Here is a 27,977-nt window from a genome sequence, read left to right as displayed (position 1 = left end):
ATCAAAATCCTAGAAGAGAGCATAGGCAGTAATCTCTCTGACATCAGCCATAACAACATTTTTCTAGATATGTCTCCTAAGGCAAGGGGAAGAAAAGCAAAAATAAATTACTGTGACTACTTCAATCTAAAAATCTTCTGCACAGCAAAAGAAACAATCAACAAAATTAAAAAACAGTCTATTGAATGGGAGAAGATACTTGCAAATGACGTATCTCACAAAGGGCTAGTATCCAAAATATAAAAAGAACTTCTACAATTCAACACCAAAAAACCAAATTATTCAATTAAAAATCAGCAGAAGACATGAACAGACATTTCTCCAAAGACATACAGATGGCCAAAACACACATGAAAAGATGTTCTACATCACTAATCATCAGGGAAATGCAAATTAAAGGCATAATGAGATATCTTTTACACATGTCAACATGGTTAAAATCACAAACACAAGAAAAAAGAAATGTTGGCAAGGATGTCGAGAAAGGGAACCCTTGTGCACTGCTGGTGAGAATGCCAACTGGTACACCCACTGTGGAAAACAGTAAGAGGTTCCCCAAAAAATTAAAAATAGAATTATATTTGATCCAGTAACTCCACTGCTGGGTATTTAACCAAAAAATACAAAAACAGTAATACGAAAAGATACATGCACCACTATGTTTATTGCAGCACTATTTACAATAGTCAAATTATGGAAGCAGCCCAAGTGTCCAATGGCCCACTGATAGATGAATGGATAAAGAAGATGTGGTTGCGTGTGTGAGTGCGTGTGTGTGTGTGTGTGTGTGTGTGTGTATGTAACTCAATATTACTCAGCCATAAAAAAGAATAAAATCTTGCCATTTGCAACAACATGGATGGATCTAGAGAGTATAATGGTAAGAAATAAATCAGAGAAAGACAAATACCATATGATTTCACTCATAGGTGGAAATTAAGAAAAAAAAATGAACATGGAAAAAAATAAAAAACCAGACAAACCAAAAACGGACTCTAAACTATAGAACTGATGGTCACCAGAAGGGAGGTTAGGGGGAATGGGTGAAATAGATGAAGGGGATTAAAAGAATATCATGATGAGGACTGAGTAATGTGTAGAATTGTTGAGTAACTATTTTGTACACTTGAAACTAATACAACACTGTATGTTAACTATATTGTAATTAAAATTTAAGAGAATCTCTAGGGATGAAGAACAAGAATCGTATTTTTAACAAGTGCCCCAGGACACTGTCACACACAGAAGATTCACTGGATGGGACCATCAGTAGGATTTCTTTCAACTCTAAAACTCTGTTCATTCTCATGACCTGAATTTTAGTTACCTCTATTTTTCTGTGAACAGAATTAAATTTAAAAAAGAAAGGCAATGATATTGCCTAAGAACCTACAATTTGGCTGGTGCTACATTTGGGGTCTTACACACATTGCCGTATTTTCCTGCACAATAATCCTTTGAGGTAGGTATTATTACTATCACCACCACAGTATGCATAGATTCCAAGTTGGAACTCTGTACAAACTTCCAAATGTAGGATGAGTAAGTTCTGAGGATGTAATGTATAGCATGGTGACTATAGTTAACAGCACGAAAGTTGTCAAGAGGGTAGATTTTAAATGTTCTCACCACAGGGGCGCCTGGGTGGTTCAGTTGGTTAAGCACTGCACTCTTGATTTCAGCTCAGGTCATGATCTCAGGGTTGTGGGACTGAGCCCTGAGTCAGGCTCCTCACTCAAGCGGGCAGTCTGCTAGAGATTCCCTTTCTCCCTCTCCCTCTGCTCACCATCCCCCACAACCACCGACCCCCCCCCCCCGCTAAGTCTCTGTCTCTCTGAAATGAATAAATCAATCTTTAAAAATAAATAAAATAAAGGTTCTCATCACACACACAGAAAAATTAACTTTGTGACTTGATAGATGTGATCACTAACCTTATTATGGTAATCCTTTTTCCATATATACATAGGTAAAATAACTACATTGTGTACCTTAAACTTACACAATGTTATATGTCTACTGTATTTTAATAATGCTGGGGAAAAAAAAAGGTGGGACTTTTGTACAGTACCTTATCTTCATACAAGAGATTACTATTTTAGGAACTGTTTCTTCATCCTCTTTCAATCAATGAGTTTCTCCTACTGTGAACATTAATTACCTGATGTTATGATGATGATATAAAAACAATAAGGGGAGACTGGGTGGCTCAGTCAGTTTAGCGTCTGACTCTTGGTTTCGGCTCAGGTCCTGATCTTATGGGTTGTGAGATTGAGCCCTGCAGTTAGCACTGCGCTGAGGAGGGAGTCAGCTTGGGATTCTCTCTCTTCCTCTCCCTCTGCAACCCCCTCCCCCACTCTCTCGAGTGCACGCACATTCTCTAAAATAAAGAAACCTTAAAAAAAAAAAGAAAAAACCATAAGCTTCATCTTAAGTACTCTTCGACTTACTTTTCTTACCTATTTAAAATTTACTCTTCTTGTATTTTATAGGTTTTGTAAGGCAATTTAAATCCTTTGTGTGTAGTAGGGAATAAATCGGATGTAAATAAAACAACAAAAAACAGAAAAATAATACAATCTTGGTAGTCAATGCCAAATTAACCTCCATGGCAACTACCATTTCACTCACTTTAGTAGCAAACTATTATCATTAAACATTTGAGTTTTTGCCAGGCTAAAAGGAAAGAACTAAAATCACAGTATAGTTTTAATTTTCATTTCCTTTATTAGGAATGAGAACATAAATCCTATTAAATGTGTAATGGCCTTCTGTATGTGAACTCTCTGCCCTTGTCCTTCACCCAATTTTTTAAGTGATTCTCCTATCTTGACTTCTAAGAACTCTTTATATAGAAAGATTACCACTGGGGGCTTATACACTGTAAAAAGCATTTTCCCACTGTAAAAAGCATTTTCCCAGGGTATCATTTTAAACTTTCCTTATGGTAATGTTTTTATTTCCCTCAAGAATATATTTTGCCTTTCCCTTTGCTCAAGTTAGATTTTAGGTACTTTTGAAAAAAAAAAAAAAAAAGAAAGATTTTATGTACTTTTGGAGACTTTTAAAGTCCTGAAAGCATAGTTTTTTTAAAGGTTATGCACAGGCGCTTTTTCAAATTGCTATTTTAAATAGAGTCTTAGCTCTTCATACTGTCTAACTGAAAGCTATAAGTACATATGGAGCTTACTGATTCCTGTATATTAACTTTTACACAACTCCTATTACCTAAAATCCAATGTTCCGAATTTGATATCATGTTTAACACTCAACTATTAGCACTTGAACAATGCTTCATAGTGTACAAAACTCACACATTGTAATGTGTATTCACCTTTCCAAAGTTATGTGAATTTGCAGATGTACAACTTTTTATTTGTATGCAATGAATGAAAGCTGAAGCATGAGAATGATCATATAACTTCACTAGGAACCCATGAAATAGCATTACATTATCATGAAAACAAAAACAATGTCCAGGATAAGGATAGTATCACGTGATCAAATCACATAGGCTACATCATTGTTCAAAGAAATGACATCTCAATAATTTTTACATTTCAGCTGTAAAATGAATAAGGTCTGAGGACTGAATGTAAAAAAATAAAAATACATTTTTACAAACAAGGGAAGTTACTTTATTAAAATCATTGAATGTATTCAATTTAATCAGGTTTTACAGTTCAACAGTCACTTTTCATTAAATATAATAGAGCTGGAATATATATGTTCTGAAAAGCTATACAGTGATCAATATAATTTTATTTTAGCATTATGGGACAGTATTTAGGCATGCAAAGTACTTTAATTTCTTTTTTTTTATTAGGTTCAATTAGCCAATATACAGTACATCATTAGTTTTTGATGTAGTGTTCAATAATTCATTAGTCACATACAACACCCAGTAATTTCTGACACAAAATCAAAGCATTCATGTAATTCACCATAGAATTTAAAATGTAAAACAAACAGCTCCTCATTTCCTCCTCAAACCCATTAAATATACTCTAAATACACACTATTTTCTTTGCATGGAAATACAGAAATGATCTCTTTATCCTTATAAGGTGCTGTCATGCATGCTCTTCATAGAGAATTCTTTGGTTCAACCGAACCCAGGTTATGAATCACTGTGTCACGGTGAAAATACTACCTACCTTCCTTCCTACCATCCCATTTTAAAAAATACTCAATAAAGTGAATTATGACCATCTAGCATCTTTACAAAGAAAACTGTCATGTGTCTTATCTAAAGGGACCTCATTAAGTATTTTTACAATGGTCATTTCTTAACGCTGATGTAGCTTCAAATGAAATATACTTTCAAATAAAAATTTTTTTTCAAACATAATCCTTAAATTCAGATTCAGGCTGCTATTAAATTGCCTCAGAAACTTACAGCTGTTCCCAAATTGGAAAACGTTAATTTCTTTTTGGTAAAGGGAACAGAGTGAAGCAATCTGGTATGACTTATTATAAACCTTAGTTCTCCATTTATACTTTATGATATTACTTTCTCAACTTCAGGACAAAACTTTTCTCAATAAAATTTTTGGTGAAATATATGGCCAAATTAATATTTATAACCCTTATTTGATCTGGTAGATTTATTTACTTATTTATTTATTTATTTCCTCCAACTTTATTTATTTTTTTTTAAATTTTATTATGTTATGTTAGTCACCATACAATACATCATTAGTTTTTGATGTAGTGATCCACGATCCATTGTTTTCGTATAACACCCAGTGTTCCATGCAGTACGTGCCCTCCTTAATACCCATCACTGGGCTAATCAATCCCCCCTCCCCCCTCCCCTCTAAAACCCTGTTTGTTTCTCAGGTCCATAGTCTCTCATGGTTCTTCTCTCCCTCCAATTCCCCCCCCCATTTTTCCCTTCCTTCTCCTAATGTCCTCCATGTTATTCCTTATGTTCCACAAATAAGTTAAACCATATGATAACTGACTTACTCTGCTTGACTTATTTCACTTGGCATAATCTCCTCCAGTCCCATCCATGTTGATGTAAAAGTTGGGTATTCATCTTTTCTGATGGCTGAGTAATATTCCATTGTATATATGGACCACATCTTCTTTATCCATTCATCTGTTGAAGGGCATCTCGGCTCTTTCCACAGTTTGGCTATTGCAGGCATTGCTGCTATGAACATTGGGGTGCATATGGCCCTTCTTTTCACTACATCTGTGTCTTTGGCGTAAATACCCAGTAGTGCAATTGCTGGGTCATAGGGTAGCTCTATTTTTCAATTTTTGAGGAACCTCCACACTGTTTTCCAAAGTGGCTGTACCAACTTGCCTTCCCACCAACAGTGTAAGAGGGTTCCCCTTTCTCCACAACCTCTCCAACATTTGTTGTTTCTCTCCCTGTCCATTTTTGCCATTCTAACTGGTGTGTAAGGTGGTATCTCAGTGTGGTTTTGATTTGGATTTCCCTGATGGCTAATGATGATGAACACTTTTTCATGTGTCTGTTAGCCATTTGTATGTCTTCTTCAGAGAAGTGTCTGTTCATCTCTGCCCACTTTTTGACTTGATTATTTGTTTCTTGGGTGTTGAGTTTGAGAAGTTCTTTATATATTTTGGATACCAGCCCTTTATCTGTAGTTTCATTTGCAAATATCTTCTCCCATTCTGTGGGTTGCCTCTTTGTTTTGTTGACTGTTTCCTTTGCTGTGCAGAAGCTTTTTATCTTGATGAAGTCCCAAAAGTTCATTTTTGCTTTTGTTTCACTAGCTTTTGGAGATGTATCTTGAAAGAAGTTGCTGTGGCCGATGTCAAAGAGGTTACTGCCTATGTTCTCCTCTACGATTTTGTAGGATTCCTGTCTCACATTGAGGTCTTTCATCCACTTTGAGTTTATCTTTGTGAATGGTGTTAGAGAATGGTCGAGTTTCATTCTTCTGCATGTGGCTGTCCAATTTTCCCAGCACCATTTATTGAAGAGACTGTCTTTTTTCCATTGCATGTTTTTTCCTGCTTTGTCAAAGATTATTTGACCATAGAGATGAGGGTCCATATCTGGGTTCTCTATTCTGTTCCATTGGTCTGTATGTCTGTTTTTGTGCCAGTACCATGCTGTCTTGGTGATCACAGCTTTGTAACATAGCTTGAAATCGGGCAACGTGATGCCCCCAGCTTTGTTTTTCTTTTGCAACATCTCCTTGGCGATTCGGGGTTTTTTCTGATTCCATACAAATTTTAGGACTGTTTGTTCCAGCACTTTGAAAAATGTCATTGGAATTTTGATCAGGATGGCATTGAAGGTATAGATTGCTCTGGGTAGCATAGACATTTTAACAATGTTTATTCTTCCGATCCATGAGCATGGAATATTTTTCCATCTTTTTGTGTCTTCTTCAATTTCTTTCATGAGTGTTTTGTAGTTCCTAGAGTCTAGATCCTTTACCTCTTTGGTTAGGTTTATTCCGAGGTATCTTATGGTTTTTGGCGCTATTGTAAATGGAATCGTTTCTTTAATTTCTATTTCTACAGTTGCGCTGTTAGTATATAAGAAAGCAACTGATTTCTGTGCATTGATTTTGTATCCTGCCACATTACTGAATTGCTGTATGAGTTCTAGTAATTTGGGGGTGGAGTCTTTTGGGTTGTCCACATAAAGTATCATGTCGTCTGCGAAAAGAGAGAGTTTGACTTCTTCTTTGCCAATTTGAATACCTTTTATTTCTTTTTGTTGTCTGATTGCTGTTGCTAGGACTTCTAGTACTATGTTGAACAATAGTGGCGAGAGTGGGCATCCTTGACGTGTTCCTGATCTTAAGGGAAAGGCTCTCAGCTTTTCCCCATTGAGGATGATATTTGCTGTGGGTTTTTCATAGATGGATTTTATGAACTTGAGGAATGTTCCCTCTATCCCTATACTCTGGAGAGTTTTAATCAGGAAAGGATGCTGTATTTTGTCAAATGCTTTTTCTGCATCAATTGAGAGGACCATATGGTTCTTCTCCCTCCTCTTATTAATGTGTTCTATCACATTGATTTGCAAATGTTGAACCACCCTTGCATCCCGAGGATAAATCCCACTTGGTCGTGGTGGATGATCCTTTTAATGTATTGTTGGATCCTATTAGCTAGGATTTTGTTTAGGATTTTGGAATCCATATTCATCAGGGATATCGGTCTGAAATTCTCGTTTTTGATGGGGTCTTTGCCTGGTTCGGGGATTAAGGTAATGCTGGCCTCATAAAATGAGTTTGGAAGCTTTCCTTCTGTTTCTATTTTTTGAAACAGCTTCAGTAGAATAGGTATTATTTCTTCTTTGAATGTTTGGTAGAATTCCCCAGGGAATCCATCAGGCCCTGGACCCTTGTTTTTTGGGAGGTTTTTGATCACTGCTTCAATCTCGTTACTGGTTATTGGCCTATTCAGGTTGTCAATTTCTTCCTGTTTCAGTCTTGGCAGCTTATAGGTTTCCAGGAAGGTCTCCATTTCATCCAGATTGCTCAGTTTATTGGCATATAGTTGTTGATAATAATTTCTAATAATTGTTTCTATTTCCTTGGTGTTAGTCGTGATCTCTCCCCTTTCATTCATAATTTTATTAATTTGGGTCCTTTCTCTTTTCTTTTGGGTAAGTCTGGCCAGTGGTTTATCAATCTTATTAATTCTTTCAAAGAACCAGCTTCTAGTTTCATTGATCTGATCTACTGTGTTTCTGGTTTATAATTCATTGATTTCTACTCTAATTTTAATTATTTCTCTTCTAATGCATGGCTTAGGCGTTGTTTGTTGCTTCTTCTCTAGTTCTTTAAGGTGTAGAGTTAGTTGGTGAATTCAGGATTTTTCTGTTTTTTTGAGTGAGGCTTGGATGGCTATGTATTTCCCCCTTAGGACCGCCTTTGCAGTATCCCATAGGTTTTGGACCGATGTGTTTTCATTCTCATTGATTTCCATGAATTGTTTAAATTCTTCTTTGATTTCTTGGTTGACCCAAACATTCTTGAGCAGAATGGTCTTTAGCTTCCAAGTGTTTGAATTTCTGCCAAATTTTTTCTTGTGATTGAGTGCCAGTTTTAGACCATTGTGGTCTGAGAATATGCAGGGAATAATCTCAATCTTTTGGTATCAGTTGAGACCTGATTTGTGACCCAGTATATGGTCTATTCTGGAGAAAGTTCCATGTGCGCTCGAGAAGAATGAGTATTCTGTTGTTTTAGGGTGGAATGCTCTGTAAATATCTATGAGGTCCATCTGGTCCAATGTATCATTCAAAGCTCTTGTTTCCTTGTTGATTTTCTGCTTAGATGATCTGTCCATTGCTGAGAGTGGAGTATTGAGGTCTCCTACAATTAACGTATTGTTATCAATGTGACTCTTTATTTTGGTTAACAGTTGGCTTATGTAGATGGCTGCTCCCATGTTGGGGGCATAGATATTTACAGTTGTTAGATCTTCTTGTTGGATGGACCCTTTAAGAATGATATAGTGTCCTTCTGTGTCTCTTATTACAGACTTTACTTTAAAATCTAATTTGTCTGATATAAGAATTGCTACCCCAGCTTTCTTTTGAGGTCCGCTGGCATGGAAGATGGATCTCCATCCCTTCACTTTCAGTCTGGATGTCTCTTTAGGTTCAAAATGAGTCTCTTGTAGACAACATATGGATGGGTCCTGTCTTTTTATCCAGTCTGCAACCCTGTGCCGTTTTGTGGGAGTGTTTAGGCCATTCACGTTGAGAGTGATTATTGAAAGATATGAATTAATTGTCATCATGTTGCCTGTGAAGACCTTGTTTTTATAGATTGTCCCTGTAGATTTCTGTTGTAGATCACTCTTGGGGTCTTTCTCCTTTTATAGAACCCCCCTTAATATTTCTTGCAGGGCCGGCTTAGTGGTCACATATTCTTTCAGTTTCTGCCGGTCGTGGAAGCTCTGCATCTCTCCATCCATTCTAAATGACAGCCTTGCTGGATAAAGTATTCTTGGCTGCATGTTCTTCTCATTTAGTACCCTGAATATGTCTTGCCAGGCCTTTCTGGCTTGCCAGGTCTCTGTGGATAGGTCTGACGTTATTCTGATGTTCCTCCCTCTGTACGTAAGGAATCTCTTCCCCCTAACTGCCCTTAAGATGGTTTCCTTGGTTCTAAGATTTGCAAGTTTTACTATTACATGCCAGGGTGTTGGCCTGTTTTCCTTGATCTTCGGAGGGGTCCTCTCTGCCTCTAGGACTCGAATGTTTGTTTCATTCCCCAGATTAGGGAAGTTCTCAGCTACGATTTGCTCAAATACATCTTCTAGCCCTCTCTCTCTCTCTCTCCACTCCCTCCGGGATTCCAATTATTCTGACATTGGAACGCCTCATGGTGTCACTTATTTCTCTGATTCTATTTTCATGGATTCTGAGTTGTTTTTCCCTGGCCTCCTCTTTTCCCTTATTATCTATTATATTGTGTTCCAGGTCGCTTATTCTCTCTTCTGTCTCAGTTACCCTAGCTGTTAGATTATCTAGATTGGATTGGATCTCATTGATAGCATTTTTAAGTTCTGCCAATTCCCCTTTTATTTCTGCCCTTAGAGACTCTATGTTGCCATTAATTGATTTCTCCTTTCTAGCTATTGTCTTCACCATTGCTAGCCTGAATTCCATCTCCGACATCTTGGTTATATCTGCATCCATTTGTAAATCTGCAGCATAAGTCATAATCTCTGAGTCTTTTCTCTTTTGGGGGCTCCTCCTCCTAGTCATTCTGTTGATGGGTGTTTGAGGGAATGTATAGAGTCCAAATTATTGACCAGAACCCAAGCAAGATGCACCTGTTTTCTTGGGACCTTAGGGTTGCTGGCCTCTTGTTTTCCCAGCCTGTCTTCTGCAGGAGGGGCCTGCGGTGCTGTTACTCAGGCAACCCTGTTTGGGCGGAGTTGCCCTGTGCCCCTATGGTAGGGGATGGGCTCAGTGGGAATCAGTCTTTGGGGCTTTTGTTCTCTGGCGCCTTTCCGCGTCTGTTCCGCGAGTCAGAGTCAAAGCAGAAGAGACCATTTCCAACCCTCTGCCTCAGAACAGAGAGATCGCAGTCTGTTCTTCAGTGAGCTCTCCAGGCCACACTGTCTCCGTTTCTGTCCCTGCTGCTATAAACTGCAGCGTCCTGGGTTGTGCGCCCCTCCGCAGCACCCCCAGTCCTGCCTCCAGGTCGGGGCATGTCTCTGCCCTTTGTGCTTCTAAAACCGCCAGCCGCTCCCAGTTCGTGTGCGCGCGACTCCGCCGCTCGGGGTTTCCACCCCGGGGGGTTGCAGTTCACCGGCGCGACCCCGGCGCACCGGGTTTCCGTCTCGGAGGCTGCAGTTCGCGTGCGCACGACCGTCCCTCCGGGTTTCTGTCCGGGGGGCTGCGGTTCGCGTGCGTGCGACCCCGCCGGTCTGGTTTTCCACCCCGGGGGCTGCCCTAAAGTCCTTTCCCGACGCTACCGGTCTGCGAGTCTGTGCCCCGTCCGCAGCGCGCGAGGCTGTCACTCACCGGCGGTGTAGGATCCCCACATCCAGGCACCCTCCCGCTGCCGTTTATGCTCCGATATCTGCCCGCAGAATCACGGTTCTCCGCTTCGGACCTCAAAACCAACCGCCTGCGATATTCTGTTTGTAGAGATCCAGATCTTCTTACATCTCAGGCTGGTTTCGTGGGTGCTCAGAGTGGTCTGGTAGATATCCAGCTCAATTCCGAGGACCAATTAAAATAGGGTCCCCTACTCCTCCGCCATCTTTCCCCCCCTCTCCCAACTTTAAAAGACAGAAAGCAAAACCACCCAAAAAACCCACCACCACCACCCTTCTTGAGCCTCCAGGTTCCAGCTCATCTCTCCCCCGGTAGATTGATTTAAACTAAGAGGAAGGACACAAGAAGTGACTTCAATATTTATCATATCAAAATAGAATGTTGCTCTGCAAAGACAAAGGTGAAATGATTTACCTTTATCCAATAAACTGCTAATGTCTAAACTATCTCATCATTATGTACAGACTCAAAATATTGTGTAGAAAGTAAAAAATTATCATTTACATCACACAGTCCTTCTTTGCCTATATAACCCACATGATCTGATTTTCCAAGGGTATTGTAATAGTAAAGTGGATTTAAAAAATCACTTATAGATTCAAACAGCTTGCAATTTGGAGGAAACAATGAGTATTTTGATGTGATTCATGGTGTTCAAAAGGAACATATGAAATCTTCATGGAAGTATTTACAGGATTTTGATAATAAACTTCCTAACTATAACTAAAACTGATCAAAGTATGTCCTGAGTACTTATCACATGTTGAGGCAGTGTGGAATTTAGAAAACTAAGGTAACAGATGAATTTTTTACTTTGTCTTTTTTTCCAATCTAATAATGAAAGCACATAAAAAACAGCTATGATATAGAAGTCTATGAAAGACTATGAATAAAGGATTATGAGAATTCTGATGGAGGAGAAAAGGAATAGAAAAATCAAAAAGGATTCATAAAATTCTGATAAAATGAACCTTGAAAGCAGATAAATCTTCATCTAGGGAGATGGCACACAGGAAGAGGACATATAAAAAAGTCAGACTGGAGGTATTCAAGACTGACTGCTAGTTACCAATGAATCTACAGGACATTTTTTTTTTTTTTTTAAGTAGTAGGCTTACAGGAAAATTTCAGAGGATTAAGGAATGAGTAGGTGGTATGATATTAGAGCCAGAAGACAGATTAATACTAAGACACGGAGAGACAGAGAAAAGACTAAGAGACATGGAGAAGACCAAGAAAAGACATTAAGGAGAGACCAAGAGACAGAACAGACAGCCTGAGAGATAGTGAAGCAGAGAGACTGAGAGATAGGAACAGATGCTGAGAAGGAAGAGTGAGAAGAACAAAGAGACAGAAAAAGACAAAAGAACACACACATGAAAGAGAAAGTAAAAGTATAATTTTGTTGGTATTGGGCAAAGAGGCTTTGTAAAGAAGGTCTACAGACAAAGGAAAAAAAAGCTAACTGAGAGGGAAAAAGGAAGACATCATCAAGAAAGAAGACTAATGTGACTAATGAAGCATCATTCCAGAAAAGGTGGGGAGGGAGGGTTCAGGAGATAACATGAGTCAAGACTTATAACGCTCTTTAAAATAAAAAGTAAGAATGCTGAGGGGCGCCTGGGTGGCTCAGTGGGTTAAGTGTCTGCCTTTGCCTCAGGTCATGACCTCAGGGTCCTAGAACTGAGCCCCACATCAGGCTCCCTGATCAGCAGGGAGTCTGCTTATCCCTCTCCCTCTCTCTCTGCCCCTCCCCCCTTGCTCGTGCTCTCTCTCACACGCTCTCTCTCCCTCAAATAAAATCTTTTTTAAAAAAGTAAGAATGCTGAAAAAAAACCACAATAAATAAGCATTAATCAAGATAAATAATAAAGGAAAGGTCATATGCTGCAATCCAATGGAACACTATCAACCAAAAAAAAAACCTCAATAAATATTTCCTAAAAAAAAAAAAAATCAAAGCAATCAATATCAACCTTCAGCTTCAGCGTAGTTCTGCTGAGCTATCAGGAGTCTAAATGCAAAGAAGATACGCTTATCACATTTGCAGCCTTAGATTTCAACTGTGCTTAACCATCCACAAAGCCTTAGATTTCAACTGTCTGCTTAACCATCCACAATTCTCTGATTGTGCGGCTATCTCATCACTCAGCTATTCAAAGTGAAGTGTTGGATTCACCAAACACTTCCTTCTCCCTTACCCCCACATCCAGCCATTCTTCAGATAGCAGCAAAAGTGATTTTTTTCCCTACTGTCTTTTAAACTGAGATATAATTGACATATAACATTATATTAGTTTCAGGAGTACAACATAATGATTTGATGTTTTTATACACTGCAAAATGACCTCCACAATAAATGTAGTTAACATCCATCACTATACAGACTTAGAAATTTTTTCTTGTGATGATAACTTTTACTCTTTCAGCAACTTTCAAATATACAATACAGAATTTTAAATTATAATCATCATTCTGTACATTACATCCCCATGACTTATAACTGAGAGTTTGTACCTTTTGACACCTGTCACCCATGCTCATCTCCCACACTCTCCCTCTGGCATCCACCTATTGTCCATAAGCTATGACTTTAATTTTTTTTGGAATCCACATATAAGTCAGATCATAAAGTATTTATCTTTCTCTGACTTATTTCACTTAGCATAATGCCCTCAAGGTTTATCCATGTTGTCACAAATGGCAAGAGTTCCTTCTTTTTTTATGGCTGAAGAATATTCTGTTGTATATATACTCCACATTTTCTTTATCCATTCATCCACTGATGGAAACTGGTTGCTTTCATGTCTTGACTATTGTAAATAATGCTGCAATAAACATGGGGGTGAATTTATCTGTTTGAGTTAGTGTTTTCATTTTCTTTGCATAAATATCCAATAGTGGAAATGCTGTATCACATGGTAGTTCTATTTTTAATTTTTTGAAGATCCCCCCATACTGTTTCCCATAGTGACTGCACCAATTTACATTCCCATAAACCCGGCACAAGGGTTCCTTTTTCTCTACACCCTCAACAACACTTGTTATTTCTTGTCTTTTTAATAATAGCCATTCTGACAGGTGTTAGGTGATATCTCACTGTGGTTTTGATTGGCATTTCCCCGATGATTAGTGATGCTGAGCACCTTTTCATGTACTATTGGCCACTTGTATGTCTTACTTGGAAAAATGTCTATACAAATCTTCTGTCCATTTTTTAATTGCACTTGTTTGGGGTTTTTTGTTTTGCTACTGAGGTTTTTTTTTTTTTAATTAATTTATTTACAAGAAAGAGAGAGAACAAGAGACAGCATGAGCAGGGGTAGAGGCAGAGGGAGAAGCAGACTCCCCACTGAGCAGGGAGCCTGACACAGGGTTCCATCCCAGGATCCTGGGATCATGACCTGAGCCGAAGGCAGCTACTGAACCGACTGAGCCCCCCCCCCCCCCCAAGTGCCCCTGCTATTGAGTTCTTTATATTTTTTGGATATTAACCCCTTATTGGATATATGCTTTGTAAGTATTTTCTCCCATCGATAGTTACTGCCCATGTTTTCTTCTAGGAATTTTATGCTTTCAGGTCTTATGTTCAAGTCTTTAATCCATTTGGAGTCAGTTTTTGTGTATGGTGTTAGATAGTGGTCTAATTTCATTCTTTTGTATGTGACTGTGTCCAGTTTTCCCAACATTTGTTGAAGAGACTATCCTTTCTCCATTATATATTCTTGGCTCCTTTGTCATAGAGTAACTGATCATATATGCATGGGTTTATTTCTGGGCTCTCTACCAAACTGATTTTTTGAAATGTAAACAAGATCCCTTCAGTGGCCTCCTTCTGTATTTAGGATATAATCTCAAACTTCTAACTCAGAGACTGATAAGGCTCTAAATTCTCTGACTCCTGCTCTCTCTCTCTCTCTCCAATTTCATCTAGCTACTTTACATACTACTTACATCAATCCAGCCAGACTGGTGTTCTTCTAGTTGTTTCAATTCACCAAGCTTCCAAGTCACTTTGTAGACTGCATTTGCAAGTCCTGCTACCAGGAATACTCATCCCCGATTCCATGTCTTCTGTTTCTTCAAATCTCAGCTTGAATTTCACTTCCTCAATGAGACTTTCCTTAATATCCCTACATACAAACTGATGAAAACTACGTTCCTTCCTATGGAATCTTGTAAGCATTCTGTGTGTTTCATTCAAGCATTTAATCATTATTTGGTATTATTGGTGTACTTTTTTTTTCAATGTCTAACTCCCCTAGAAGAAGGGTACCTTATTGTAGGCACCAAGAGGACATATATGGCTAAATCTCCAAGTGCCTTGTACTGGGAGATACTTATTTGTACAAGTAAACAACACTTTAAGAACATTCTGCTTTTTTCTAAAACACTGCAAAAAAGTATGTGAAGAATGGCTAAGAAATCTAAACAAAGCACCATCTCCAGAAAACTGAGCAATGTGTTAGTAATTAGAAGGGACATTATAAAACTTGACAATCAAAATAACTAAAAAATTAGTCAAGTTCCTATTATATACCACTGTAGTTGATGCTGAGGATGCAGTTATAAATATAACAATAGACTATGCCCAATATATCACAATTGTTTAAGAACACAAAACCTCAAATATAAACTCCTAAAGTCTCAAAAAATAAGTATTTGTTTGCTTTAACAGACAATTCTATTGGTAGGAAAAGCTTTCCCAAAGTATTCTGTTTTCAGTCATTTACCAAAATGTTAGTGAAAATTACTAATTTAGAGAAAGGGAGAAAACACTATTCCAAGCTTCAATTCCCAGAGTATACAGATCTAGGGGAATGAGTCTTTATGCCAGAAAATATAGTAACAGTAGCAGCAGCAAAGATAATGACAATCACCTAGGTTTTTGTGAAAGTTAGTAAAGGGAGTCTGGAGGTTCTGCAGGGGTAGCTCTCATGCCCTACTCGTAGCTAATTGCAGACCCAACAGGAAAAGAAAGACTTGACCTTACAAGGACCTGACCTTGCATGTGGATACTACTCTACTACTCCAGCTGAGGAACAGACACTTTTTCATTTCACCCCCGGTACTGCCCTCCTCAGCAGCTCCACCTATGAGAAGCCATGACACTTCAAGCTCCTCAGTTTACCCCAGTGGACTTTTAGTTCCTACCAGCCTACCCTTTTTCTCCTTAAAAAAGCACATCTCTCCTTTGTTCTTTCCGACTTGTCTATGGTTTTGCCACAGCTTGTTTGTCCCGGATTGCAATTCTTTTTTATTCCCAAATAAACCCATCTTTGGCTGGTAAAATAACTGGCAGGTCTATTTTTAAGGTTAACATTTCCTTGGACAACCAAGTGAATGTCCATGTACTACTGCTAAACTAGTCATAATATATTTCAAAATATGACACTGAAAGTTAACAAAATAGATGCTCTTTTTACACTGTAGAGCAGGGGGACTAAGGGCTAGAGATTTAACTTGCTTTGCTCCTTCAGACAAATAATTTCATCTCTCCAGGTCACACTTTCCACAACTGTAAGATGGGAGGTTTGGGCCATATCCTCTATAAGGATCCCTAAAGCTCTAGTCATATCTGACAATACAATTATGTAGGAAAATAAATATGAAACTATAATGCTCCCTGGTGCTAGAATGGTAGCAAATAAAGGAAGTGTTTTTCCTTTAAAATTTTTCAAAATCAAGGTTCTAAATTTTGTAAACATGATAAAGATGTTTTGTACTGACAAACAAAAGTGCCATAATTGAAATTTTACTCATTCTTTCTTGAATTAAAACATATGACATTAAATTTCAACCAAATCAATTATGATGCTCACCGATACTGATATGTCCTCATTTTTTCTCTTAACACTGGAGTCAAACAAGACATTTCTTCCTCGTCTTTCACAGTCTTGATATACAATCAGTCGAATTTGGCTTGGATCAAACTCTGGCAAAGGCCAACTTTAAAGGAAAAAAAGGTCCATTAGTTACTCTCATAAATATTCCACATAAATTCCTAGAAATAAAACCTATATAATAAAACCCTAAGTTATATTATTGCTGTAGTATATAAAGAAGTACTTTTTATTAAATACCACCATTTAGGACTAAAAACTTATATAGCAATGACATTGTAGGTTAAAAAGTAAAATAAAAGTTGTAGCAAGTGCATACAATATAGTCAACCCATTTGAATCTAAAAATGGTTAACCTAATAAAAATATGTGACTATATTTAATACAATGAAAATACATATTGCTTCATGGCATGAATCCAGATGGCATAATATTAATCCATATTTTTAGACAGTTTTATTTTGATTCTTTATATAGAAATGTAAAGACAGAAACAGTTTTCAGATTAAAGAATAGCAGCTAAGTACTTATAAAAGAAAAACAAAAAAAGTGATGAAGACCAAATGCAGTGGAAATTCTCATACAAAGCTGGTGTGAGCAAAAACTGGCTCACTCTTCTTAGAAAATAGTTTTTTTAAATCTATATAATAAATAGACAAAATCTAATATAACTGATTTTTAAGTTTTACCAGCAATTCCATTCCATTCCATTATATCGAATCTTCATAAAGGTACTGTCATGGAAAAATACAAATGGTTCCTCAAGAGTAGAATGGATAAACATATTATGGTATATTCAGACTACAAATATATATATTCAGACACAACAAATACGATGAATGAACTTCAACTATAGACAAAAACACAGACTGACCCTGAACAAAAGAAATCAGACAATGACATACTCTCACACACACAACACACATACCTACCCAGAGTTACTATATTTTTCCATTTATACAAGGTTTAAATCAGGTAACATTTTAGGCAGAGAAACATATTTAGTTTTTAAAACTATAAGGAAAACAAAGGAAGTGATGGTTTCAAAAGTCTGGTGAGTGGTTACCTATCAAGATAAGGTTGGGAAGTGATGGTGGTATAACCAGGAGGGAACATAGCAGGTAGACTGGGGCACTGTGTTCTATTTTTAGTCTGGACAGTGCTTACCTCAATATTCACTTTAGAGTACCAAAAAAGCCACTGCATTTTTTTATGTACTTTTATATATGCATTCTTTGTCACAATTAAAAAAATTAATGAAGTGAGTAAGATAAGGGAGTAGAGAGAAAGAAAACAATGAACTATATGGTGGAGATACTAACTAGTGAGGTGAACACACTACAACTGACGGGACAGGTGTTAACACATAGGAGAACACCCATTCCTGGAGCTGTTTTTGTTAGTTATGTCAGGCTAAATGGTCAATTCCTCACAATCCATCAGTTACAACTCTTGATTGGGTTCCTTCAGCTCCTTAAGAGAACCTTAACCCTAACTTCATCAATGCATCTTAAGCGACCCATAATTGGCAATGTAAAACATCTTCATTCCAAATTCTTAACAGTAAATAGAATTTTAGTTTTCTCCTGTCTAATCCTTAGTAAATGCTTGTGTTAGGAACTGACTTACTAAACTGTAGTTTGCTGTTGTGTGAAGGAAACTATAAAAGAACACACCAACATAGAATGAAAATCAAGAAAGAGGTCTAATGGAAACTAGAAGAGCATTTTAGAGAGGAAGAAATACCATGGCAGTCACTAAAAAGCATCCACTAGCTTCAGAAACAAAGAAATCATTGGTGACCATGGCAAGGACACTTCTAAGGAATACAACGAGTCAGATCGCAGAGGACTGAAGAACAGAGAAAATAGTGAATTTAAGACAAATGTCAAGGAAAGAAAGTAAAAGAATCATGCAGTGATAGCTATTTTGCTATTAAATAGGACATATCTGAACATATTTACATATTGATGACAAAGATTATGAAGGGGAAGGGAGATGGTGACTGACAAAGCAAGGCCTCTGAAGAAGTGGAGTTGGATAGGTATAGAGTACAGGTCAAACGATTAGTTTCAAAGAGAAGAAAGGATAATCCTTTCTAGGATTGGAAAGAAAGGAGGCAAAGATGGACATAGATACAGAAAGAACTGTAGATATTAAGGTAAAATGCTGAGAAAATTCATTCTAAGAACCCTATTTTCTTTGTAAAGTAGATGAAGAGAAATAAAGGAAAGGTTGTAAAATGTGGGAATAGCAGAGAGTAAAAAACAGAACAGTGATATGGGGAAAGAATACGTTGACTAGGAAACATAAGGTTTCTGGGCAATGCTGGAAGTCTACAAGTTTAAGACTATGAATATGTACCTGCCACAAACTACACAGTTAGGTCATTTTCTCTAGCAAACACTCCTCTTCAATTTGGATCAGACTGAGCCAAGGTAAGGATTTTGATAGGGAGATAGGACAAAAGCAAAGGGGAGCCTTGGAAATAGAGCAAAAGACAAAAAATAGCTGGAACGATGGACAGGAGTATCTACGCTATTCAGATAAGAAAGTGAGGAGGGGGAAGCTAACAGATTAGAAGACAATGGAGGCAGGGGGGTCAAAGTGCTGAAATAACATGAACAGCTATAGTGGGGAGGCAGGGAGATAAGAAAGAGGAAACCACAATCATAGGGTAGAATACTAGACTTAAGATTTTAGAGGCAGAATAGTTCCTTCATTCATTCATTTAATACAGATACGTGCCTACCATGTACGAAGCACTGGTTAGGGCAAGGTAAGTAAGAACCTGCTCTGGAAGCAAGAAATAGTAGTAGTAAAGTAAAGAAATAAATAGACATGATAATTCCAGATAAGTAGCTGATGAAATAAAGAAATCTAAATAGGGAATCAATAAACTGTGACAGATGTGGTAGTAAGAGGATGGTGTGTGAGTCAGCGAGGCATATTCATTTTTGTAAGTGACTATATGTACAAAACTTTCTGAAAAAAAGGAAAACTTAGGCTTTGCTGGATGTGAGGTATTCCATCAGACCTTCAACGAGTAGAGGCCGCCATCTCATTCATCCAACCCCCTGGGATCGCCAAGACACACAAAGAATAACAGCTAAATTCCTTTGTATAGATATAGAAATATTCACAATCCAGCCCTAATCTACCTTTCCAGACTTACTTCACATTACCCATAATATCAACACAGTGATCTTCTCAAAGGTGCAAAGACACACCAGACAATTTCAGTTCCACACCCTTGTGTAAGCTACTACTTCTACCTGAAATATCCTCAACCACCTCGGCAAAACTCCCATTCATTCTTAAAGATCTAGTTTAAATCTCACCTCCATGGAAGCCTTTACTAATTCTGCCAGCACTGCCAGCAGTTAGTTGCTGACTTCTGAGATTACACTTACTTTAGGTTATAAATTTAATAGTATTTTCCACCCTGTACTTTATCTGTTTACATGCCAGTTTCCTCCACTAGAAAGAAAAGCTCCCCGTAGGCAAAGCTTACTCATCTTTGAATTCCTAGATGCGACCACATTAAATAAGTAAAACTACATAACCCTATGTAAAGGTTAGCACTACAGGAACTAAATAAATTATTTCATAAGTACATAAACTGAATTATCATAGTCCACAATCTAAAAAAAATAAAACAACCTTTCTTTAAAAAGCTAAAAAGGCATGTCCATCAACTGATGAGTAATTTTAAAAAGTGGTATAAAAATGTCATAGAGCCATAAAATGAATATTATACGGCTACGAAAAGGATACAAGCTACAGCATGGATGAACCCTGACAACATAACACTAAGTGAAAAAAGCCAGACACAAGAGACCACATTATCGTATGACCCCATTTATATGACCTATCCAGAGTAAACAAATCCATTGTGACAGAACAGGAGGGGTCGGGGGAGTAGAGAGAGCATTTACAGCAAAATGTATGGAGTTTCTTCATAACAACTCCATTTCCATTTCATAGTTGAGAAAACTAAGGCAGGGAGAAATTAAGTAACCTGCCCAAAATAACACTGCTACCTACTAAAAATGGCAAAGCTGGGTTTAGATTCCAGATAGTATGTCTCTGGAGTCCAGGATTTTAACGATTATTCTGTACTATCAATTAAGCAAGAAATACTACCTAAACCTAACCATTCTCTTCCCTAAAAGAAAAAAACAGCATGTGTTGTAATTCTTAGTGATTCCAGCTCAGGAGTGTGCAGTGAAGCAACAAGCAGAGCTACAAAGGCAGGCTAGTACCAGATCAAAACTCAGAAGCATTTCACACAAACACAAAAGAACATCATCATTCAGGTAATGAGTAAACAAGGGTGTTAAACAACAGGTGACAAGATCATTTGTGCATTTTAGAAAATCACGTTGACAGAAACTTGGAGGAGTGACTAGAGTGGTTAGTCTAGAGGTAAGAATAATGTTATAAAATGAACCAAAGAACAGCAGTGAAGACAGAAAGAAAGAGACAGAGATAGGACCTGAGAGACTGTAGATGGGGAATGAGGGAAGCGGATGGCTGACTCTCACATTTCCAATCTGATGAAAATAAATACCATTAACCAAGGTGGAGAATACAGGAGGAAAGCAAATTTGAGATAAGGGCATTAACGGATTTAAAGGGCCTGAAACACAGCTTCAGAAAAAATGTCCAAAAGATTGATGAAAAAACGGTCTGGAGCGTAGGAAAAAAACTGAGAGTAGAGTTATAAACACAGAGTTATTGACACATAGTTGGCAGTAAAATCATTCGGGGAGAACATATTAATTGAAGAGAGAAAAGAAAGTGAAGGACCAATAAACTAGAATTTAGGACACAGCAGTATTTTAAGGACAGAGAGAAAAGAAGCAGAGAAACCAGGGAGGATCAGTAAAGACAGACCACTAGAAATAAAAGAGAAAACCCATGGTAAAATGTTATTTCAAAAGTTAAGGAAGATTTAAAAAAAAAAAAAAAAAAGCTAAGCAAGATGAAGATGACGAAAGGAATACTGTGCAGTATCAAAGGCCAAAATTTATAAAGACTAAAAGTGTCCATGGGATTTGGCAATTTGGGGATCCTTGGTACTCTTGCAAGAACCATTTTAGTAGAGAAGTGGGGTGGGGGTACTCACATAGCAATGGCAAAGTCATGAAGGGAAAACAGCTGAGAGTAAAATAGTGCTATTTGGAAAGGCTTCCCTGTGAAATGGGGAGATAAAGGGATAATGTGACCATGTAATTCACCAATTAAATTGCAGAGTTTTGAAAGTAAAGGGGGACCCTAAACACACAGGAGTAAATTGAAATTTTCTTGGGCAACCAAGGTCTATGGTCACCCCAGACAGGTAGAAGAAGCTACAAGAGGCTTTTTCTTAAAGGAAAAAGAAAAACATATAGAGACAGATAGAAATATACAGATATATCTTTATACATATTTTTATACATAAATATATTCTTTCATTTTATCTACCTATCTATCCAAAAAGGGTATATACTTAAATATATGTATTTCTAAACTGATGGGAAAGTATCAGAGAAACAGTCTAAAAGCAACCAGAGAGAAGTGTTGGACTAAGATCCCAGACAAGTTGGGATACAGTACTCTGAGTAAGGCTAATGAACTATGAAATGCACTTGCTGAGGCAGGAAAAAGAGGATCTACAAATGAAAACTACTGCAGATAGGTTCTCAGGTTGGAGAGAAGAAACAGCATTTACACTTGATCACTTCTGTTTTTTCTGAATAGAAATCACACATGTACCTAAGTATATATGAAATGTGTGGCCTGAACTCAGGTAAAGGTTGTGGAAGATAAAGTTCTGACAGTCAACAAAGAAAATGTGGAAAGGTGCTAACCTAAGGAAAGCATAAGCCAAAGTACTACCAAGCCAGCTGAGCTGAAAATCATAAATCTGATTTAGGACTAATTTTCTATACTATCACAAGGGAGCCTAGAGGCACAGAAGAGGCAAAAAATAGTGTATTTAATAGGAGATTTTCTGAGTAGCTGCAAAGGAAAAACAGGGGCAAGCCTGTTAAGAGTGATACAGAGGTCTGGACATATCAGCACAGGAAACAAGGGTAGGATGGAGGTGATAGGAGAAAAGGAAGGAAAACAAACAAACAACAGTAGTCTTAATGAAGCTAGAGAGCAAGTTTATACAAAAGATCAAAGGATATGAAGTTGTGGTCAGAATGGGAGGATCCCAGAAAGAGAAGAGAGTCAGCTCATAGTTAGACTCAAGGTCTAGTCAAGAACAGATCAAGGTAGAGAGCAAGAAAAGGTACTGTGAAGCCAGAATGTTAGATGTGTGGGTTGCCCAAGATGATGGTACAAAGTAATCTGGAAAGAAACACTATCACCTAAGTGTCTAAGTTCTTGAAGAACACTAGAGAGCCATCTGGTAGAAGGTCAGCAGTGGATGCCAACAACAAATTAGAGCAAAGTGTGGTACTATGGCAAAGGCCTCAGAAAAGAAGAGGTTTTCATAAGAGGACAAGAACAGTCTCCAAGCAACAGTAGGGGTCAAGTTTCTACAGCCAGTGTTGGGTAGTGTGTGAAAAAAGAAGCATCCTGTACTGAAAGGGCAAAAGAAGGAATTATGGCCTGTGAGTGCAAAAAGGTGGAGAAATTGTGATGAAAGTGAAAACATAAGGAAGGAATTTGAAATGGTGCAGAGAAAAGGCAGCATAGGCATTATTAGATGGGGGAGGCAAGGTTGGAGACATGAAGAAGGCTCAAAACCTGCAGGGCTCAGACTGTGGGATATGCCTTAATAAGAACAGAGATAGAAGTAACATAGCTTTATATTTAAATAGAAATCTTGTTTGAAGTTGATTTGGTTTGACAAGAGAAGGCTTCACAGTTAAAAAAGGAAGGAAGGAAGGAAGGAAAAGAAAAAGTTAGTCAAAAGTTATTTGGGAAGAGATCTGTGCTTCTGAAGAGTATGTCCCTGAAATGGAGGGGGGTTACTGATAAAGCTTTTGATTCCCTTTATCTTATCATGAAAAAGAGTTGCAAATCCTGAAATTTAGAGACACACTGAATTGAAATTGAATAAATAGATCTGTTACCAAAATGTTGCATGACAAATTAATTCTGTTTGAAATATACTAGGAGGCGCGCCTGGGTGGCTCAGTAGGTTAAGCGTCTACCTTTGGCTCAGGTCATTATGTCGAGGTCCTGGGATCCAGCATAGCAGGGAGTCTGCTTGTTCCTCTCCCTCTGCCCCTCCCCCTGCTTGTGTTCTGTCTCTCTCTCAAATAAATAAATTAAATTAAATTAAAAACAGAAATATACTAGGAGAACATGATGTTAAACAAGAATAACCCCAAAGTGACTCCTTTAACAGGCAATTTTAAATGGTAATAGTTTTAAGTTTATTTATTCATTTTTCAAATGAAAGAAGTGAAATAAAAGCAAAAATCACCTGCCGAAAGTCACTGTTCTGGTTAGGCTGGCTGGTCGTGCCCTTCCTTTCACTCCCATCTCTATCATCCACTGGTATTCACTTCCACTCAGCAGGCAAACAGAATGGCATAATCCTTTATTATACCAAAACCTAATCTTCTAGTATCTAATCCACCATGCTTTCTACTTCATCCGGTTGCCTCTTTTTGTCAAAATTTAACTGAAGACATAACTAAGCCAAATCATTAACAGTGGTAAACACACCATCACCATTCACAAAAATTATCTATATACTACAGCAAAACTTCCCTTAGTAGTAAGCTGTGTTCAGCTTATTAATTTAAACATTAGTAAGAAAACTACTCAGTGATGAACCAGAAACTATTTTAAAACTCTACACAGATGTTATTTATAGTTTATGTCAGCTTATCTGCTCTGCATGTTTTTTATCTGACACCTTTAAAGAATGTTAATAGAAAATAAACATACTAGAAAAGACACTTCCCTTAACTCACTGACATTGCAGCTCAGAAGACCATGTAAATTCCTGTAACGCATTACTGGCTGTTAAATTAGGGCTAAATCATGCATTCTCGACAGCAAGATGGCTTCCAAAGAGGGTGAGGGGGAAGGAGACAAAACAATATTAGATATTACAATGGGTGTGGCCAAAAGCAAATAACAAGTATATCTATGGTATTAAAATTTCATTGGGTGTGGTGGCAATTAAGGAAAAAGATGTCTAAAAAAGGCTCCTTAGGGGTATGAAAATGTAAAAAAAAAAAAAAAAAAAAAAAAAAAATTGAGAAGCACCAAACTAAATGTTAGTTTGTATCTCAACACATTTAATGATTGTCACACTTAAATGTAATACCTAAATAATTCACCTTTTTTTTTTCTATTTGACCAATTCTTTGGCCTCGACAATTGCATTTCATGGACTTGTAGATAAATACCAACAAGTCTCTTCTCTTCCTCTACTCCTACTTTCAACTGATCATCTAGACATTTTCACTTCTTAGCATCAAAGGGCCTGAGATAATCTGTTACTGTATACTTACCAAATATGAAGATTTTAAGTTTATTTATTCAATAATTATTTGCAGTGTCTACTATGTACCTGCTACTATGTTAGTTATTTTTTCTTGAGCCTTATCCATCAATGTTGTCTCACAGAAATGGAAGCATGCAAGGTGATGCAAACTAACCCTGGGAAACAATAAAAATCTTATGCTCCTGCAAGAAATGGAGAGACGGGGCAGCCAAGTTTCAAAACCTATACATGCAGAATGTCGCCAGTACTAGAAAACACTCTGAGTTCGGTTAAAAAAAAAAAAAAGAATTATTGTAGAAGAAAGTGAAGAATGAATGAAGGAAAGGCAGGAGAGAGAGAAGAATGCTACATTAGGCTACAAGAGATAAACAGAAAGCTTCCTCAACATAACAACATGCCAAGAAGTGGTCACCATCAGAACCCCAAAGCATAATAGCCAAAAGCACCATATTCAATTGGAGAAATATATTCTGTACATGGTGAAAGTGATCTGAGTATTTTAAAAACCTGTAGAAAGACTGTGCTTTAGAGAAATCTGCTGCTAACTAGTCAATGTTTAATGACATAACATCCACCATTCCCTTTAAAACACAGTGACCAGGAAAGAACTGGCAAATGAATGCATATTTAGGTCTTAAGCTAAAAATAAAATGTTACAACATATACAATTTTTAAAATTCCTCACTTCAATTAACTTCTATTAGTCTGGAAGTCCTAAATGTATCAGACAAGAGAACATCTTAATTTCCTTTTGATATATTTACTGTGCATTTAAAAAAATAATAATGGTGAACACATATGGGCTGTACCAGCAATTCCCAATAATTTCTAATAAAAAGACACCTTTTTAATATTTAAAAAAATTTGGTATCCAATAACAGAAAATATGACTGAAGGCTATGAATTCAATACAGTATTAATCAAAAGAACATCTATATTTAGGAAAAACAGAACTATATATTCATCAATTATTTACTCAGTTTATATGTTTTTATAAAGTCAAGGACCTAATTCAATAACACTACTACAACTCAGGGGTTGAAAGACCTAAAGTAAGAAAATATACAAAATTAGATGGACCTAATTCAATAACTCTACTACAACTCAGGGGTTCAAAGACCTAATGTTAAGGATATATACAAAATTAGATAAATCATATATAGAACATTATGGGAACCATAAAATAATTGTGAAAATTACACTGTACTAAGTTTTTAAAGTATGGAATATAATTAAGATAAAATATAGATCACTATTCAGAGTATCACTGCATTTCTGCTAGGAGTCACACATTAAAGAATTGCTTAAAATAAATTTTCTTTAGCAAGCAGGGTCATCAGTGACAGGGTGACATTATTGTACCAATTTTGCTTTAAAAGAATCCAAACTGATTTTGTAAATAGTGAAAATTCCTCCCAGATTGACACCTTGTTAAATTTAGTTTATATTTTGTTTTAGCTTTTCATGTTTCATGTTTCAGTAGTAGTATCTTACTGCTATAAGGAGAAGCTGAGAGAGATAACAAATATAATGGAACTTTAATTTCCTGAACAAGTGAGTGTATGAAGTACCATTTTAATTCAGGAAGCTTATATGTTTCCTTTTTTTTAATTCCAATATACTTAACATACAGTGTTATATTAGTTTCTGGTGTACAATATAGTAATTCAACAATTCCATATATTACCCAGGGCTCATCACAAGTGCACTCCTTAATGCCCATAACCCATTTCACCCAAGAAGCTATATGTTTCTAATAATTTCTCTCTCTAAGGAATTAAAATTCTCTACCCTGACCAAAAAATAATCCTATGATTTATTTGTTAATCTCAGTTCCAAAAAATGAGTTATCAGTTTAAGTCTTTTCCTATCCGAAAAGTCTTGATTTTTACATAAGCTGTTTATATCCAATTATTTTTCTCCAACTACATCTTAATAAACTAAATATTATAATAACACTAGATAACCTTTAGTCTGTATATTTTTCGTCATACTGAATTCAATTATACCCAGAATACTGATGAAATCCTAATGACTAATTTACATTTTAATGACAAGTATAATCAGCTACTTGGCTGTAGGATTATTACCATCATTTAATCAAATTAGATTTTTCATATAAAAAAACAATATAAAGTAAAAATATAAACTGTTACGGACATTAAAGATCCCCAAATCCATTTATACTTATCCCCTAACCTAACATGTATAAAGTCATATGCACCAAGTTAAAACTTTACAAAAGTATTTCAAAGAAATTAATAATTTACCACATGAATTCTTGAAATGGAACCTCAGCAAGAGTATCTATACCATGAGGGGATACCACATATCACATCTACTGTCATAGTTGCTGTATTTTTCAGCATCACATACACATAATTGAAATACACCTGACCTATGTGGTTTTTAACTTGCTGACATTAATTCTATATACCTAAGAACTTAAGAAACTGCAGTGGAACCCTAGAAGAATGTTAAAATGAATTAAAACAATTCAAAGGGCCAGTATCCAAGTTGTTCAACTGGGTTACATGATCAAAAAAATATTTTTAAACTCCACAGTAGGATTTATTTAAAATATAAAAACAATGTACCCTAGTCTAAATTCACTGCTAATTCAAGATTATTTAATTCAAGTCATAAATGACTTACTGGGACACATAGTTAAGATGTTCACAGAGTATCAAAAACGTTACCAGAAAAATTCAGGCCCTTGTCATTAAAATTAAAGAATAACATTAACTATAACAATAATTAGATTATGATCAACAAACTAAAACAATGTCAAGTTTTTAATTTAAATTTTACTTATAAATATGCATATGAGATACAAACACAAAAGCCCACTGCTTTCCAAATATCTGTAGTAAATGTTCCTACGTAAACACAAGAAAGAAGAGCAGTGAATGACAGAAACAAAACAAGACACATATATATACCAATGACTAATACAGAGTATTTACAAATTCTATGTTTAAAATAATGATCACCACCTGCTTAAAACATTCTCAAGAAGTCCATCTAATTAAATTTATCATAATTTCACAATTTTAAACTGCTTTTCATAAAATAAGTATAATCTAAAAATCTCACCATATAAATTTTTGCTTCAGATATTGTAAAGCAAACTTATCACCAACTT

The 27,977-nt window shown here is 36.7% G+C and overlaps 1 protein-coding gene across 3 annotated transcripts in view; it reads right to left on the bottom strand.

The window, feature by feature from the left end:
* FNIP1 (folliculin interacting protein 1) overlaps positions 1-27,977 on the bottom strand; it is a 155,104-nt gene that overhangs the window by 77,788 nt on the left and 49,339 nt on the right. For all 3 annotated transcript variants that reach the window (XM_032425424.1, XM_032425426.1, XM_032425425.1), the window contains exon 2: positions 16,348-16,474. In XM_032425424.1, coding sequence (XP_032281315.1) covers positions 16,348-16,474 — 127 coding nt within the window. The remainder of the gene's footprint in view (positions 1-16,347; positions 16,475-27,977) is intronic.

The sequence above is a fragment of the Phoca vitulina genome, unplaced genomic scaffold (genome assembly GCF_004348235.1).
Source record: "Phoca vitulina isolate PV1807 unplaced genomic scaffold, GSC_HSeal_1.0 scaffold32, whole genome shotgun sequence".
Lineage (NCBI taxonomy): Eukaryota > Metazoa > Chordata > Mammalia > Carnivora > Phocidae > Phoca > Phoca vitulina.
The sequence above is the reverse complement of the archived record's forward strand: the minus strand, read 5'-3'. Positions and strand labels throughout refer to the sequence as shown.